An 18,715-nucleotide genomic window follows, 5' to 3' on the forward strand; every position below is an offset into this window, starting at 1 on the left:
GATCACCTGAGTCTGAGAATAGAGGCTGCAGTGAGCTATGATTGTGCCGTTGCACTCCAGCCTGGACAACAGAGCAAGGCCTTGTCTCCAAAAAAAAAAAGTGAATGTGCATTGAATCATGCCCCCTTGGCCCACATGGACTATCTGTGATATCCGTTCCACCTGAGTGCTGTGCAGCTTGGGACACGGCCCACCTCTCTGTGAGACTCCACATGGTTTTCTCGCTGTCTCAGCCATGCCTGGCTCTCCTTGGCCTCCCTCTACCTGCCTGAGCCTCACTCCTCTCTCTCCTCCATGGTCCCTTCTCTGACTATTGAGGTCTGCCTTTGGTCCTCCTACTTGTCTAAAATGGGGAGCATTAATTTAGGGCCTCTGGGGATTGAAGCCTGGACATGAGAGGTCTGTCATTCCTTTGAACCCTATGTAAAAACTTGTGTGTGTGTATGTGTAGGGGGGTTGGAGGATGGGAAGAGATGAAGAAAGAAATGACAATGTGACGGTACACAGGGTTGGTGTGTGCGTGTGTGGTGGGGGCAGGTGGTGAAAGGACAGACCATGTGTAGACGGGGGGTTGGGCCAGTGGCACCTACTGGCCCAGTGCCACCTGCACCCAGGGCTGGGGCATGGCCATGTGCCATGCGTGTTCTCCCTGTGGCCCCCACAACACCTCTGGCGAGCTGCTTGGAATTGAGCCCAGGGCATCCCACAGGCTTCTCAGAAATAACCTGCTAAAAACTGATCCCCCCCTCTGCAGCCACGCCCTCCATCACCCAGTCAAACTCCAGCTCCAGCTTAGTGCGGTCACTGCCTCACCCAGGCGCCCAAAGCAGAAACTACACTGTCTTTTTTGAGTTCTCATCTTGCACCCACTCGTGATCACGGTGGACCTAAGTGCTGCTGAGTCCACGAGAAATGTCCCTGAATGGAGCCATTCCTTGCCATGCTCCCACCCCTTCCTTAGGTCAGAGTCAGATCATCTCTCACTCAGCGGTTGAATCAGCCTGTGTCTTAACCCCCTCAGCTCAGTCTCTCCCCGACACTCTGCCAGAGAAAATGCATCATCAACCCCCCTGGTCAGGCAGCCCAAGTGCTACTCTTGGTTCCTGTGGCCTGCTGCAGTAGATCCAGGCTCCTTTGCATGAGTTACCAGGTGTTCTGCTGCCCAATCTCCAGCCCCTCCTCCCCTCTCCCTCCTGCCAGCCACCCACACTCACCACCCTGGACTTATTCCCCAGGCCTCCTCACGGGTGCATCCTTTCTACAGATGTCCCTCTGCCTGGACTTCTTCCTGTCCACTTTTGACCTTCAGGACTCAATTCAGCCGCCTCCCCAAGAATGCTCCCTGGCGCCCCCAGAGCACTCTGTCCTCCCTCAGTTTGGCCTGGTCCTGTCACACTGGGCTGATGTTTTTCACGTCATTGCTCCTCAAAATGGGAACTCCTACTGTTTAGGTGTCACCTTAATCTGTCTTTGTGACTCCAGCACCTAGATCTGAGCCTGAACTGCAGAAAATGTTTGTTGAATGGAAAAATTAATGAATATAGTGATATCACGCCATTGCTTTCTTGAAAATACCAAAAAAAGCAATGAAAAAACTACATATGTAAAATCATATGAAATTTAACTTCAGCACGATAATCGAAAAAACCATATCAAAAAGAAACCTAGTTATTTACCTAGAAGAACTCTGCTTTGAAATTGTATCAGTGAAAATGATTTTATAAAATGATTAGGCTGAAGGGAATCTGGCCAATTCATAATCTTGCTCCTTTAAAATTTTAATAATAATAAAAACAGGTTTGTTTCCAAAGCACTTTCACTGACATTAACACATTTCAGCCTTAAAAAAACCCAAAGAGGCAACAGCATTTCCAAATCCAGCCTTTTTCCTTTTTGGGAGACTCACGGATAGTCAAAAGAGTGGACTGAGCTGTTTTCTTTGTTTTTTTCTTGCTTATGTTAAAATTCTACCCTTTTAGATCTATCAGATGACTTTACAAAGCTGTGTTTTGGGTCTTGCCGAGCCAGGCCACCCCCTCTGCATTTTAGGGCACTCACATAATTGGCGTGCAGCACAGTGAAGAACTCAGGGTTGGTGATGAACTTGACCGCTGGGGACTGCAGCAGCAAGGTGATTTTTTGTGAGTTCACTGGAGAAAGTGACCCTTCTCTCCTTAGATCTGAAAAAAGTGAAGCAAAGCAACAGAATGCATTGGGAAAAAGGCATTTCAACCTCTGTACTTCGCTCCTGACGGCGGCAGCACACAAGCCTTCACCCACACAGCAGACTGTGTGTCATTACTTTATGTATGTCAGTTAAGAATCATCATTTCCTTAGTAGTGTTTCGCATAACTTCAGTAAGGCTCAAGTCCTCCAACATCTCTTCCCTTTTATCACAATGATTTTCTTTCTTTTCTTTTCCCTCCCTTCCTGCCTTCCTTCTTTCCTTCCTTCCTTCTTTCTCTCTCTCTTTCCCTTTCTTTTTCTTTCTTTCATCTTTCTTTCCTTCTTTCTCTTTCTTCTCTCTTCTTCCTTCCTTCCTTCCCTCCCTCCCTCCTTCCCCCTTCCTTCCTTCCCTCTGTCCCTCCCTCCTTCCCCCTTCCTTCCTTCCTTCCCTCCCTCCCTCCTTTCTTTCTTCTTTCTTTCTTTCTTTTCTTCCTTTCTTCTTTCTTTCTTCTCTCTCTCTCTCTCTCTCTCTGTCTTTCTTGAGACAGCGTCTCGCTCTGTCATCCAGGCTGGAGTGCAGCCGTGCAATCGCAGCTCACCGCAGCCTTTAATTCCTGGGGTCAAGCCATCCTCCCAGATACTCAGCCTGCTGAGTAGCTGCGACTACAGGCACGCAGCACCATGCCTGGCTATTTTTTTCTTATTTCCTTCACAAGTTGCTAACCACAGCTGTGATAGATTGTTTGCAGAAAGGACCACAATTCCTCTCCTCCTTGTATCCACACCCAGTTGTATTGGGACTTCACTGCTCTTCCCCTTGCTGAATTGGGGCTGGCCTTGTGCCTTGTTTCAACCAATAGAACATGTCAGAAGTGACAACGGGTCAGTTCTGCATCAGGGTTTCAAGAGACCTGTGTGTTTCCACTCTCTGGTAACCCTGCCACTGCCATGAGAACGAGCTTGGGCAAGCCTGCTGCAAGATGAGAGGCCACAAGGCCACGGGAGCAGGAACAAGCCACCCTAGTGGCAGCCGTCTCAGGTCAGCCTGTGGCCGACTCCGCAGCTGACCCACGATGGACAGGTGAGCCCAGCAGCATCCTGAGGAGCCACCCAGCTGAGCTCAGCTCAAATTGCCAACCTGTAGAACTGTGGGGTAGATGCACGGCTGTGAGTTTCAGCCACTAATTGTGGGATTTTTTTCTATACAGTAAATGCCAACTTATTTAATATCAAACTCAGAAATAAACTTTCTGCTGCTTTTTCCTCATGTTTCTAGTTACTTGGCTATTGTACCACGTCTCTCTCAGAAGTTTGAACAAAGAAATTAATAACAGGCCAGGTGTGATGTCTTGTGCCTGTAATCCTAGCAATTCGGGAGGCTGAGGCGGGAGAATCACTTGAGGCCAGGAATTTGAGACCAGCCTAGGCAACATAGCAAGACTCTGTCTCTACAAAAAATGAAAAAATTAGCCAGGCATGGTGGTGCATGCCTGAGGTCCCAGCTACTCAGGAGGCTGTGTTGGGAGGACTGTTTGAGCCCAGGAGTTTGAGGCTGCAGTGAGCTATGATCGCACCATGCACTCCAGTCTGGGTGAAAAAGAGAGACTCTGTCTCCAATAATAATAATAATAACAGAAAAACCTAAACTAGTCAGTTTAGTTAGCATATCTGGTAAAATGAATAGAAAGGGGGAAATTAAAATTGGTGGTGGAACTGTGGATGTGCATTTTGAAAAATCACATGAAAATGTCCAATATTCTGCATTGCTGTAGACGGCTAAGACCTGGCAGGATTGGAATCCCAGTGCTGCCTGCCCAGACTGTTCTCTAAGCCTTCTTTTGGCAAATAAATCTGCCATCATTTACCCAACTTAAAAAGAAAGTGGATTATTAGGATGTCACTGTGATAATCTTATCTCATTACAGGTTAAAAAAAAAAGTGGAAGCCAGTCTCATGCCTTTTGATTATCCTTGTCTGAGTTCCACTTGGGCAAATTCAAAGAAATGAAAACCATGAAAACCAGGCCCCAGGTGAATGCCTACTGTAGTGGGAAAAAATTCCCTCCTGTGGCATGCTGGAAAACCTCTTCACTCCCAGGTTCCTCTCTTGGGGGAATTGAATTTTATTCTACAAACAAGTGATTATTCCTAGTGTTGTCACATGGTTCCTTTGCAATATACTGTGAATTTTTATTGCATGTTTTATTTATAAGTGAAAAAATCCTTAGAACGCCAACAAATACAATAAATTTACTTAACAATAACTTATAAATAAATAAAACATTTACTTAACAATAAATGATTGAGCCACTGACAAAGTTGCCTTGCTCCACAAGCACTGTAGCAAACTCAGCTCCATCCCCAGAATTCATCTGCTTTCCTGTCTCCAGATCCCCATGCCAGGATGGTGGTGTTTCCCTCATTGTGATCACTTCTCCTAAGCTTCCTGGTGGGAAGCTCATTCTGTCTGCTTTCCCTTGCGGGCACCAGGCATGCCTCTGTCCTCCACCCTGGCCTTCCACTCTCTTCACCCTGGGGCACATTGCTCCCCATGAGGCAGGGTGGGAGGCTTGTAGCCCTCTGTCACACAGCCCCTGGAAGCCATCACAGGTTGTGGGGACCCCTCCTCCAATACCTAAGCTGGACTGGGAAGATTCGGCTTCTGAGTCACTCCCTCCACCTCCGCCTCCTCCTGCTGGGGCTTGCTCGCAGCTTTGGCTGCCAGAATCTTCTTCGGACCTCTCTGTTGCAATGGTTCGCTGAATGTTTTGATACCTTTGCATTAGAAAATGGAAAGACAGGAATTAACTTTGGTTTGCTCCTTGGGGGCCAAAACTCTGAATCAGATAATTGGAGAAATCTGTAAAGAATTGTCTTGAATGTCAGGAAAGAAATGCTTAAAATTCCCACAAGATAGCCAGAACAATTAGCAAGACAAGTATCTCTAAGACGATTCGAGTTCTTTTTGTTTTGCAAGCTAGCTATGATGAGTTTCAAGTATGGTGACTTTTAAAAAATCAACACAAATAATAACTAATCATGCAAAACAGCCTGTGCCCTGCATTAAACAAAATCAGGCTAAGTCTAAAATAAGAGTGTGGGAAGTAAATTAAAATGCTACAACTAAGATATCAAATTACCTCAACATTATTGTAATAAGTGTACAAACTGGGCTAGCAGTTCTAATCACTTAGTTTTATTTGTCGGGTAATTGATATAATTGGGCAGAGGTCATGGAAATATTACATCTGATAGCATGCTGGCAAATAAATAAATGTTTTCTGCGTATTCAAAGGCTCATTTTGTTTTTCTTCCCAAGTTGGGGATTTAGTCATTTGGCCAGCCAGCTGGCCACCTTGCCAAGTACTAAATATTTCCTAACCCTTCCAATGCGTGCAGGCTCCGTGCTGGACTTTCAGATGGAAGAGAGGATTAGAATATGACATTGCCCTTTAAACACACACAGTCGAGATGTAACAAAAGGGAAATGGGACGGAAGCCATAACTCCAGCCAGGTGAAAGGCTGTCACAGACAGGCAAGAGGTATGTGGGACACAGATGAGGAGACTCCCAAGGTTTGTAAATTGTGAAGCTGGAGTATGAATTTGTTGGGGAGCTTGTTGGGAAAGGGCATTTCAGAAGAGAAACAACATGTACAAAAGCAGGCCACCCTTGGGGAGCTCTGAGACGCCTGGCAGTGGCATCAGGATGTGTGGGCACCTGGCAGGGCCAGGAGACCAGTGGAGAGGGAACAGGGAGCCCCAGAGGGCCCCTGCAGTAGGATGGGTGTTATTCTCTAGGCCACAGGTTCCCCAACCTGAGCCACGCAGAATCACCCGCAGGACTTAAAACACAGACTGCCGGCCCCACCCCCTGAGTCTCCGATTCAGTGGGTTTGGTGTAGGGCCCAAGAATGTGCATTTCTTTTTTCTTTTTTCTTTTTTTTTTTTTCAGAATGTGCATTTCTGATGAGTTCCCAGGTGATCCTGATGCTGCTGGCCCAGGGATCAATCTTGAGAATGAACCACTGCTCTTGGTGATGGGTGGCTGCTAAAAAAAAACCAGGCAGGGCCAGATGTACACGGAGATTGATCATCCAGTGTCGGAGTGGAGAATGCACTGGAGGAGAGGAGCCGGGAGCTGTGGAGAGCAGCTGGGGGCTCCTGCAACAGCCTAGGCTGGAGACTTTCCTGGAGACTTTTTGTCTCCAGGAAAGCAATGAAGGGGTGGAGGGAGGGGGTGAAGAGGAGGAGGAGGATGAGAGACAAGGTAGCAGGGAATAGCCTGTCTCCAAGTGCAGTCCCAGGTGGGAAAGCACGGGGATGCTCGCTGCACAGAAGAGGCTCCACTATGGCAGGGTTTCTGCAGACCAGTGCCCCGCTCTTTCCTTGACCTTACAGAGGAAAGCTTTCTTACTGTAGTCTCCAGCCATTTGCAAGAGCATCATCTGAGTGATTGTTAAAGTTACAGAAATTGAAGCAAAATAAAAATCTGCATTTCTAACGAGTTCTTTAGGAAGTATTATTTATATCTAGGTTTGAGAACTATTGGTCTAAGGGCTTTCTTTCAGTTTTATTTTATCTGGAGAGACTCCCACTCACTTCTGACACCTTTCAGAAGCCACCTTCGCCTGTAGTGGTTACTGCAAGGCATTTCCTGAGCCGGCCTCTTAGAACAAAATGTGGAAGGGGGCAATGAGCTGAGTGGTGGCGGAATTACAGAGAGAAACATTTGTTGTAATTCACCACCCCGTACATCTGTGGCGGGAGGTTATGAAGAGTGATGGATGGTGAAGGATGGCACTCTGTGATCTTCTCTCTGCTGGGGACTCAGGGAACGTAGCCATGGCAGGAAAGCAGGGGGTGCCAGCAAGAAGCTGCCCAAGTGTGTGACCTTGACCAAGGCAGGGAACGGGGCCTGCCAAAGACTAAGGCAGCTGCTACTGGGAGGATTCCCTAAATGCTTTATGGCAGACTGCATTTCTCAAAATGGTTCAACGATATTTTTAGACCCACATGCTCTGCCAGAACTGTATCTCTCCTTTTAAAAGGTAGAATCCATGTCCCCTTCAACTACCTTGACTAATAGAGTTTGTAACAGTTCGTGATGGAACTTAGCAGCCATGCTCTGAGGCGGCCCAGGCCTCATGGAAAGTCTCTGTGCAGGTGTCCTGGCTGAGAGGCCCAGCCCACAGCCAGCATCAACCTCCTAATATGTGAGTCTCCAGCCCCGGCCACCCTCTGACTGCAACCAGGAGATATTCTGGGAGAGAACTGCCTAGCTGGGCTCAGTCAAACCAGAACCATGAGAAATAATGGTAAGAAGAAACGTTTGTGGTTGTTTTATGCCACTACGTTTGGTGTAGTTTTACTCAGCAACAGATGCCTGGAATAGGGCTTAGACAAATGTCAAGTTGTAGCCTCTCCTTTCCTTCCCAATGTGCAGTAAACACAGCAGAGCATTATGAGTAAATATGATCTTATTTGATGAGGATAATGTCAGCAGTGTCACAACCTACTTCACATGTCCTCAGCTGGACCTTGGTTATTGCAGGCCTTACTGAGTCAACAGCCTCAAATCCTGCATTTGACCCTACGTCTGACCTCTGCCGAAGCACAGAGGCAGTTTGGGGAAGCAGGTCATGCAGTGGCTTGAGGAGGGTCTCTCAGTCTTTCAGGGCAGGACTGCAGCCTCAGAGGCTCCCGAGCTTTAAACAGGAGAGGGAGGCAGCTCTCTTCTATTCCATTAGGAATTATCCATCAATATCCTCCTCCATTTTTTTGTAGCAAAAGGTTAAATATTTATAATAGATAGAGGGCTAATGAAAATTAGCTAGAAAGTCAGCTGAAATACATAATTTGCAAACGGACACACACACACACACACACGCACACACACGCACGCGCACACACACACGTACAAAGCCAAACAAGAAGGAAAAAAGCCCTCCAAAACCAAGCCAAACCAATCAGCCAACTACACAACCTCCCCCCTTTAAAAAAGCCCAAGAACAGACAATTCACATGGGAGAAACTACTCCTTATTAAAGAAAAGCTTATGGAAAACAAGTTGACCCTTGCTCCAACAAGTGAAATGTAAGTGGCATCAAAATACGAGGAGCACCTCTTATATCAACAAAAAGAAATCAAAAGATAAGATGGAAGTGAAGCTGTAGCTGTTGGTAGAGTAAACCCCTAGAACCGCAATGTCTAATGTAGAAAGCAGTTAGGCATTGATACCAAATGCCAAATCCACATTTATCTCCCTTGGCCTAATCTTTTGGGAATAGAACCCTAAGGAAACCCTCCACTATAAGGCAATCTTAATATTTAGCAGGCCCTTGTGACAAAAGCAATAAGCAAAACATTCAACAATATGAAATTAGGTTAACTAAACTTCAGCCATTCAGTGGAATACTATACAAGCAATTACATGTTAATCTGAAGACTATGTGGCAATATTAAATGCTTACAGTGTAGTAAGTGAAAAAAGAATATGAAACTAACTACATATCACCATCATAACCATGTAAGAATTGTGCATGCATATGGAAATTGAAGATGGATACGTGTTTTTAAAAAGCTAAATTGGCTGGGCACAGTGGCTCATGTCTGTAATTCCAGCACTTTGGGAGGCCAAGACAGGGGGATCACCTGAGGCCAGGGGTTCGAGACAAGCTTGGCCAACATGGTGAGACCTTCTCTCTACTAAAAATGCAAAAATTAGCATGCCTGTAGTCCCAGCTACTCGGGAGGCTGAGGCAGGAGAATCGCTTGAACCTGGGAGGCGGAGGTTGCAGTGAGCTGAGATCATGCCACTGCACTCCAGCCTGGGTGACAGAGTGAGACTCCATCTCAAAAAAAAAAAAACTAAATCATCCTTGGGGTAGAGTGTAGATCACTTTTTTCTATTTAAAACTTCTATTTCCCTTAAATTATCATAATTTTATACAAATAATTAAAAAATAAAACTTCAGTTGATTATTTAAAATAAGAATACATATTTATATTTTCTGCTTTTCAGTAAATATTTGTGAAAGTAGAATTAATTAATTCTGGATATTCTGAAAGCATGGGAATTAACTCAGAAAATGATCTTGTACTGAGTAGTATTAAACTTCTGGTACCACACTAGGTGCTGGGAGCAGAAAAGGGTAGAAAGAAGAGTAAGGCAGAAAGGTAAGAACAGGCACAGAGGCAGGCACATTCCAGAAGCTATAGGGGAGGAAGTCACTGGCTCTGTGTGAGGGATTCTGGGACGGCTTCCTGGGGCACGTGACATTGAGTCAGGTCTGTAGGACGAGATGTGTTTCAGGTGGGAGGCAGGTGTGAGGCATTTTCCTGCAGTGGGAGCATGTGGCCAAGCCATAAAGCCCTGGAAGAGTGTGCCGCGTCTGGGGAATGGCTGAGTTGGAACATGGTCACTGCGACCTACCACACAAGCTTACACATTGATTGCTATTGTGTACTCTGTACTTCCTAGTTTTATGTCTCCTTGCACAAACACATTTGATTTTCACAATCATCTGGTTCGGCTCAAGGGAAACTCCTTGCAACACTGAATAATACTTCCACATGGCTGTGAGCCAGTAATCATTGTAAATTTCTCTGGATAACTGTGGGTTATCAAAAAAACGACCTTCTGTGTGGTCGCATGTGAGATGGATAGAAGACTGGAAATGTACTTTCTTGGGCTGCCTGTTATCATGTCAAATACAAAAAATTTTAAATGCTTCAAAGCAATAGGTTAAGATAAGTATGGAAAAGTCTGGATACTTATCTGAAGGTTATCTGATCTTCCCTAGGTATGCTTTTTCACAAGAAATAAGTACCTTCTCAAAGTGCTAAATTCCTTTTCTTTTTATCTGTCCAGATGGATGTAGCAAATGCAACTTCCTATTCAGCAAGGTCCAGCTGCCTCTCCCAGCATGTTCATCTCCACTGGAGGGCACAGGAATTTGTATATCAAAGGCTATAAAACTTATTTGGAGACCTGGTTCAGGATGGATTTGGCCTAATTTTTATATTATGCAAGCAGATCACCCCGATAAACTTTCATGGGTTTATGCCATAGGTCAAGGTGCTTCCTTCTGCTTCAGATTCATTGTCTTGCTTTGGTTAGTGTTCAAAACAGTACCTCTTATGAATACAGCCTGACGATACCTTCCCCTGTTTCTCTGCTAAACAATTGGAGCTTATCATTTTTGGCAAGACAGACCTAGGGGTTAACTTCTGCCTATGGAATCAACAGGGTCTCTATGTAAGATGAGCTTACTGTGTCTTCTACATTTTTAGTTACACGAATCTTGTTGCAATCACCATGAAAGGACTCTCCCATGGATTTTTGGTCCATTCATATCTAGTAAAACTGCGTTATCAGGACTTCCTCTCTGTAACACGCTTTGTTGGGGTGAGAATGATTGTAAAGTGTGCTGCCAATGCAAGTCTTTTATGGTTTTTGTTAATGACTTAAACACTCGGCTGCTGATGGGGAAAAGTGGAAAGCAAATGTCTTCCAAACGCTCAGGCAATGAAAAAATGTTCTGGTGATTTTCACCTAAAGCATGCTCCTCTGTGTACAACAGTAAACAGAAGTTCATTTTTATTTTTTTGTTTCCATGTTTTTTGTTTGTTTTTTTTTTGAGACGGAGTCTTACTCTGTCTCCCAGGCTGGAGTGCAGTGGTGTGATGTCAGCTCACTGCAACCTCTTCCTCCCGGGTTCAAGCGATTCTCCTGCCTCAGCCTCCTGAGTAGCTGAGATTACAGGTGCCTGCCACCACGCTTGGCTAATTTTTTTGCATTCTTAGTAGAGACAGAGTTTTACCATGTTGGCCAGGCTGGTCTCAAACTCCTGACTTCGAATGATCCACCCGCCTCAGCCTCCCAAAGTGCTGGGATTACAGGCGTGAGCCACTGCACCTGGCCCCATGTGTTTTTAATAGGACTAAATTGTTTCTCCTCCTTTTGTTTCTGGCAGATAACAGTTAAGTCTCAAAGGCATTTGCTATCAGTAGGTGTGTTCCACAAACCCAGTTCTTCATTCTTTTTCATCTTTCTCAACTTTTCCTTCACCTTCATACTTTTCATACTTGACATGAAAGCAAGACAGCATGTGGGTGCAATTTCAACTGAAGGAAGCCTCAGTTTGCATTCCTGGTAATTAAAAGTATCCTGAGGCTGCCACTCCAGTCTTAAAGAGCAAGATGTCAGAGACAACGCTTTATACTAGCTTACTGCATCGTCTCTGACATGAATGGACCACTGTTTAAGCCTGATACTGTTTAAGGCTTTGTTTGCAGGTTAAAAACAAAATGACATCTTCACAATTTCAATAGAGAGGGCCTAGTTTTTCAACAAAATAATTCTCAAAAAATGCTTGTAAACATTTCTTTTTCTAAGATGCAGGCTTTTCAAGAATTATTATTGATGGGCATATATCAATTATGGGATCAGGGTAGGAATGCATACAGTGATTTATGAGACAGTTTATTCTCCAAGCAGCTTTTAGTTTTCTTATGGAACCTATCTTGGAATGTGTTTAACTGAGGTCTGTATCCTTTTGAGAACTGTATGATGGGTGTGGACCAGTCTGCCAGAAAAATGTGTATCTATGTATAATTTGGGTACAGTGCCTGGAAAGTTCAAGGAACACTGACATCCTTGGTGAACATCCCAGGAGAGGGGCATACACTGGCCCTTGGTTAAAAACTCCTGTTTTTGAGCCTAGGCTATTAAGAAGTTTAGACGATTTCCCATCCTTAAATGACACTCAAGCTTAACTTGTCTCTCGCCTCCAAATTCTAAATCTAGCTTTCCAAATACCTACTAGGAACAGGTTTCTTAAGATACTTAATTACTTTCCAGTCTCCTCATACAGTCTGAGCAGAAAAGTTTAAGGGGAGCGTCTCTAGCTGCCATTCTCCTTTCACTGTGGTTTAGGGGAGCTCATTGCATACTGATCACCAACCGCCTGTTGAGTTGCTCCATCTGCTGGATGGACCCCGATCTCCGCATGCCATCCGGGGTGGCTGCTGCCGTCGGACGCTGCCAGGTGGTTGTGCGGTTCACGTGGTCCACATAAAAGACCCGCCCGTGGCTGTCAATTCGAGCTTCCCAGTCTAGTGTTTAATAAAAAGGCAAAAAGAAAAATCAAGGACAAACTACTGACCCATGTGAAACACATACAACTTCCAGGTCTTCTGCAGGTAGAACTCACCATTGGTTCATGGCTGCAGGCCAGACCCTGCCCACAGCACCTGCCACGACTTCTGGGGCACTGGCATGAACTTGGGAGCTCAGAAAACAATTTAATAAACCTAGACTCTCTGCTGGGCCATATTAAACAGTAATTGTGGTTCCCTGATCAACACCTATGTTAAAATTCTAATACTTTCTTTTTTTTTTTTTTCTTTTTGAGACAGAGTCTTGCTCTGTCACCCAGGCTGGAGTGCAGTGGTGCGATCTTGGCTCACTGCAACCTCTACCTCCTGGGTTCGAGCAATTCTCCTGACTCAGCCTTCCAAGTAGCTGGGATTACAGGTGCCTGCCACCAGGTCCGGCTAATTTTGGTATTTTTTAGTAGAGACAGGGTTTCACCATGTTGGCCATGGTTGGCCAGGCTGGTCTCAAACTCCTGACCTCAGGTGATCTTCCCACCTCAGCCTTCCAAAGTGCTGAGATTACAGGCACGAGTCATCACATCCGTGATGATGTGATGGTGTGACGAATATAAAAATTCTAATAATTTATAAAGAGAAAATCTGCTGTTTAATGAATTTATTTCTTTAGAAATGTCCATCACCACTGTCACTCTTGTTGGCTACTCAAACAACAGCTGTGGAAGATTGGGGTATCCTCCAGTGCGAGCTGACACTGTGATGCTGGAGAACGCTTTCTTTGCTAAGTCTAACAGAGGGCGATTAGGTTCAGTGGAGAGAAGAATGGCCCTCAGATTAAAACCAGTTTTAACTACTGTTCTAAAATCTTGGATGTGCGAATTTAGATGACCTCTGTCTTATACTTAGCAAACTTAATAGATTGCCTTTCCTTTTGAGTGGGTGAATGGAAGGAAATGATTGTTAGGGTTTCAAAACAGCCTTTTGATAAGTTGTTAATTAACAGTGTATATTCAACACGCAGCTGTCAAATATCTCTGGCCACCAAACCAAACCAGTAACTAGGAAGTATCCTTTTGTTGATAAATAACCATCACAAACAGTAGAGGGAGCCCGAGATAAAGAAAAGTTCCCTTGCTTCCCAAGTTAAAAACAAAAGAAAACAAACAAAAAAAAGAAAACAAAAAGGTGGAAGCATGGATGATTCACTACATAATACAGGCAGGGGCTGAGCTGGGGTGAGGTGGGTGGAAAAGAGCTGGAAGCAATGTGTTCACGTCTGAGCGAAACATAGAAGAGCAATGCCTGCTGTACAGAGATGGGCAATGCTTTTAGAGTCCACATGTCACATTGTGGAAACAGCAGCAGTGTGATAAAGTTATGCTGAAAATGCACAAGACTAAACAAGAAGAAGGAAAAGCAAAAGTGACTGCAAAAGGAGGAAAACCATCCAGCCTTTTCAGTGAGAAAAGCCATAGCTTTCAGGAGTAGGTCAGATACTAACAGTTTCATTGAAAACTTATCATTCAGGTAATGACATAGCAACTCTCATTTTTTTTAAGGGAAAAAATATATTTGGCATATTTATGGTTTTATATGTACATAGTATATCTGTTTGTGGCATGATGGCTTATGCCTGACCTGATGGATTGTTAAATAATGCCCAGTAAAAACCAAAGTATCCCCAAACACCAAACTTAACTTATGAGAGAAATTGAAGGAAAAATGTAGGCAGATTGTATAAATATGTCCTAGGAGATTTTGATTAAAATAGATCTAATGATTATCTAATGATAATCCAGCTGTCAAGTGTTAGGTGTAAATGGTAATTAGCTCATGGATGAAACTGTATATACATATGATTACTAGGTAATTATATCTTGATCTAGAAACTTAAAAATTTTAATGGATCCCAAACCAATATTAGTAAAAGCAATAGGACAACTATTTTTCTTGAATCCAACATGACTGTCATCCAACAAAAAATGAGCATTAGTCTTTGAAGAGCATTGTGGAATTTAATTCGACTGAACAAACTGTGTAGCACTCACTCTGAACTAGAGACTGTGCCAGGTCCTGAGGACACAGAGCTGAGTGACACATGACCCTGCCCTCCAGGAACCTACAGTAAAGAAAGGGGTCCTTCGCAGACAAAGGTTGGCTTTTATAAATTAAGGGAAAAAGCTAGAAAATGAAGCTGCAATAATGATAATTTATCACCACATGTTTCAATTCCTCATGGAAAAGCATAGTAAGCCAAACAGCTGGGCTCTTTTGTCAATACACTAAATATCTGGAATGTATTGTGCTAATTATATACTCATACATATGCAGAAAATAATAGCTAAGTGTAATCAGAAATTATGAACATGTTTTCTGGGTTGCTTTGTAAAGAATTTACTTTCACATATTTTATAACCAAAGGAAATAAATTCCAAATGGAACTTCAGGCATCAGCATGACTTGAAGGGCTCAGCACTGTGATGCCATGGGTTTGTCTAAAGAGCCACCTGAAAACAGTACCTTCATGATTCTGGGGCAAGTTATAGCAGTGCAGGGCAGGTCAATTCATTTGTGACCAAAGGATCTATTGCACACTAAATTGTATGTTCTCCACAAAGTCCAAGAACAATATAGAACCTGATAATGTATCATATTTAGTTATTATATTAACAAAAACCTATACAACTGTGTATTTTGAACAATTTTAACAAATGCAATACTATTGCATAGTCTAGACCTTTCTCTTGAACTTCAGAGTCACACATCCAATTTCCTTCTTGACATTACTACCTGGATGACATCTCAAACATAAGATGATCGAAACCAAGTGTCGGATCCTTCCCATCAAAACCTGCTCTGCCTGCAGCCTTTCCTACCCAACTCAGTTGAAGACAACTCCATCTTTGTAGGTTGAAACTCTTAGGTCATTTTTGATACCTATCTTTCTCTCACATCCATATCCAATCTGTCATCAAATATACCTTTAAAATATATGTCCAGAATCAGACCACTCCTCACCACCTCCACTGCTCCCACCCTGGCCCAAGCTACTATTGTTTGTCACCTGGGTTCCTGCATAAAGACATAATCTTATGTTGAATCTCATGCTTCTATCCTTCCTCTTCCCAATTTATTCCCTACACAGCAACTTGGGCAAACTTTTCAAAACCTGAGGCAGACAATGTCACTTCTCTGCTGAAAACTCTACAATGTCCTCCTTTCGTTCAGAGTAAAAGCCCTTAAGTGATTTACAAAGCCCTTAAATGGTTTACAAGGCCCTGCGTGATCTAGGCCTTGCTAGTTCGCTAACCACATCACCTGCTGCCTTCTCCCTTCCTCAGTTTGCTCCAGATGCACTGGTCTCCTGTTCCTTAAACACAGCAGGGTGTTTCCAACTCCCGACTGGCAGTGGCCATTCCCTGTGCCTGCAAAGCTCTTCCCACCCAACACTTGCAGGGATAACTCTCTTAACCCTCAGGTGTTGTCTTCTCAATGAAGCCTATTCTCACCACTTGTTTTAAAATTGCAAACCAGCCATCACCACACGAACTCAGAGATCCCTCACCCTGGTCTATTTTTGCTTTTCCATAGCATCTCCTATGCTAGGCCAGTCCCTGTTTAATTATTTTATTGTTTGCTAATCTGTCTTCCAGACTAGACTGTAAGCTCCATGAGGGCAGGAATCTTTGTTTGTTTTGCTTACCCACAATAGTACCTAGCACAGGGTAAACATTCAATAAATATTTGTCGAATGAATGAATATCAGCAAAAAGGTAATTCTTGTACTATTTGAGATTATTTAACAATATTCAGTTGGTAGGATTCATTACCAATTTTTCTAAGGTCTTTCACTGTTATATGGATAGAAAATTGAAAGCTGTCTGGAGATATTTGTTCTCACTATTGAAAGTGGCTTATATAAAGCAATTATTTTACAATGGATTTATGTACAATCATTTATAATATTTGCATGTATAACTAGTCATCTGTACTGCACAGATTTGAAGTAGATTCATGCATTGAAAGGTTATTTGTTGTGGGGAAAGCATCCCTTTCCTGGAGATAACATGTTATACATATTTTTCAAATAAATGTTACCTAGGAAGTATTTGTAGTGATGCTAAAATGTTACTATTCATTTATAGAATGTCCATAAATCAGTGTATAAAGAAAGAAAGAAATCAGGCATCAAAAGTTCAAGGACATGATGTTTGGCTTTGCCCTTGAAAAACAAATATTGTGTTTCTTTGAATTTGTCCACATATAAAAGATGTTCTTTGATTTCTCACCAATAAATTACAGTTGAATAGGGAGAGGAGTGGTGTTCCTGTAAAGTACAGCAGATTACCAAGAACAGATGAACTAAGAAATAAGCACTTCTCCTTTTGAAAACTGTAACTGCTTCATGTAAGCACAGGCAAAAGAATGTAAAGAAACACTGGTTCCTTGCATTCTGGAAAGATTTCATAGTTGTAAAATCTATCAAATCTTAAATATTATCTTTGCTTGAAAAATAAGCAAAACCAAAACAGAGATGTTCTAGAATTCATGAACATATGTGATGCCAAGTGAATATATAATGTCTGGGGTATCAATTTCTTCCTATAAATTTATTAAATGGAGTATTATGAAGTTAAAGCTAGAACGGTATCTAGAGACTATCTAGGTCAAATTTTTCATTGAGCAGATGAAGACATTTAAACTTTATTTTTTAAATTTTACAAATGAGAAAACTAAGTCCCTGAGAGATTAAATGAATTTCCCAAGTTCAGATGACTAGTTAGATAATTATTAATTACCTACCACAGTTACCAGGAGAAACTGACATTGAATTCTATCTTAAAGATGATATTTTGCCTGGCAACCCCTAAGAACTGCAGAAGAAATTTGAAGCTATTCCCTATGGATGCAAGTTATCGTAAGGAAAGTACAAGTTCATGTGCCCAGATGGGTTGAAGTTGTTTTAACATATGGAGATGCTTGTGACGTAACAGATCCAATGGAGAACAATAGGATTATTCTATCTTGAACTGCAAATTTTAAATATAAAATGTAAAATTTGGGACTTAAAGGTCATGAACAGTTTGCAAAGACTAGTCAAGTCTAACAGAGAAATGCTCTCCATTTCAGAAGTTGAGAGGCACTGAAAACACTGTGTTATCTCTTCAAGATCACATGGTGAAACTACTAGTCAAAAAAACAAACTAAAAACCCCCAAAAAACCACCAGTTTTTAGAGCAGGTGTCATATTGGTCTTTGTTAACACTGTAAGGCACGGAGTTGGAAAAGACTTTAGATGTTTACACACAAATTCATACTGACCTGCTTAGACTTGATAGGAAGAGTTAAGACACAGATTTTAAAAACTAAAGCTTACTTGGTGGAAGAGGCTCATCGATTGTTGGGTAGTGATGATGTTCAGGCCTCAGGGAAGGAAGCTGGCTTACTGGCTGGGAATTATGGAGTATAGGACATTCACCTACGGACAAGACAGTCAATACATTCAGATTCATTCACTGCCGTGGCAACATCATCAAAAAAGCATGACTGTAAAACTAAGCACTACAAGAAACAACCCCAAAGAGTGGGAAATCCATTTGTGTGTGTGTGTCAGTTTGCTACATTCACAGTCATTCGTGAGGGGGGAAATATTTTTTTAAAAAAGAAGAAAATCAAAACACTTCATAACTAATGACCTGAGCCACACAGTCCAATATGTAGGATTTGAGTCTGATTCTGTAATGATCCGAATTTCCTGAATCAGAAAGTGGCACCAGAAAGGAACACAAGAGAAAATTAGCAGAGCCTGATTTTAGCCCAGTGGAGGAAATAGGCCTGTTTGAGGGAAATGCAGCGTTTTATAAGGTTCCATAAAAGTTCCTTGGGCTTATGCAAAATGACACCTCCTCACTTGGATAGGTTTCATCACAGGGCTGCCGAAAGGCTGTTTTTCAGATTTTTGAGGGGAGTGAACTCTTAGATGGTACCAAGACAGGTCAAGGAGCTGGCGAGCCAAGAAAGTAAATTCCTGTAGTAGGAAAGCTGGAGGCTGGGGGGTTGGGGAGGGGAGCCAAGGGGCTGAGGGATCTCAGGACTGTCCAGATTATTTTGAGGAGAAATCAGACAAGCCAGGGTGCTCCGGAAAGAGGAAAGGACAAGAGACAAAGGAAGTAGATAAAAAGCAGAAAGACGGCGACAGGAAAGCTCAAAACACAGAAATGGGAAAGAAGGAGGAAGAAAGACAGACATGGAGAAAGTTTAGAAATAAACATTATATCCACAGGATGCATGCCTCAGATTATTAAAAGGAAACCTACAACAGACATAGCTTATACTGTTCTCAGTTCGGACTTATAATGAACTGAACGATGTTCTGAAGTGGTGTCCTCAGGCATGTAGAGCAGCCATGCAGAAGGCAGGCCTGCAGCACC

The 18,715-nt window shown here is 43.0% G+C and overlaps 1 protein-coding gene across 8 annotated transcripts in view; it reads right to left on the bottom strand.

The window, feature by feature from the left end:
• HECW1 (HECT, C2 and WW domain containing E3 ubiquitin protein ligase 1) overlaps window positions 1-18,715 on the bottom strand; it is a 449,170-nt gene that overhangs the window by 96,340 nt on the left and 334,115 nt on the right. For 6 of the 8 annotated variants that reach the window (XM_031013201.3, XM_063708508.1, XM_055347689.2 and 3 more), the window contains 4 exons: window positions 17,662-17,763; window positions 12,134-12,284; window positions 4,802-4,941; window positions 2,059-2,180 (listed from right to left, as the gene is read on the bottom strand). In XM_031013201.3, coding sequence (XP_030869061.1) covers window positions 2,059-2,180; window positions 4,802-4,941; window positions 12,134-12,284; window positions 17,662-17,763 — 515 coding nt within the window. The remainder of the gene's footprint in view (window positions 1-2,058; window positions 2,181-4,801; window positions 4,942-12,133; window positions 12,285-17,661; window positions 17,764-18,715) is intronic. The other 2 variants (XM_063708510.1, XM_063708509.1) reach the window with 1 other exon arrangement.

The sequence above is a fragment of the Gorilla gorilla genome, chromosome 6 (genome assembly GCF_029281585.2).
Source record: "Gorilla gorilla gorilla isolate KB3781 chromosome 6, NHGRI_mGorGor1-v2.1_pri, whole genome shotgun sequence".
In the NCBI taxonomy this organism is placed as follows: Eukaryota; Metazoa; Chordata; class Mammalia; order Primates; family Hominidae; genus Gorilla; species Gorilla gorilla.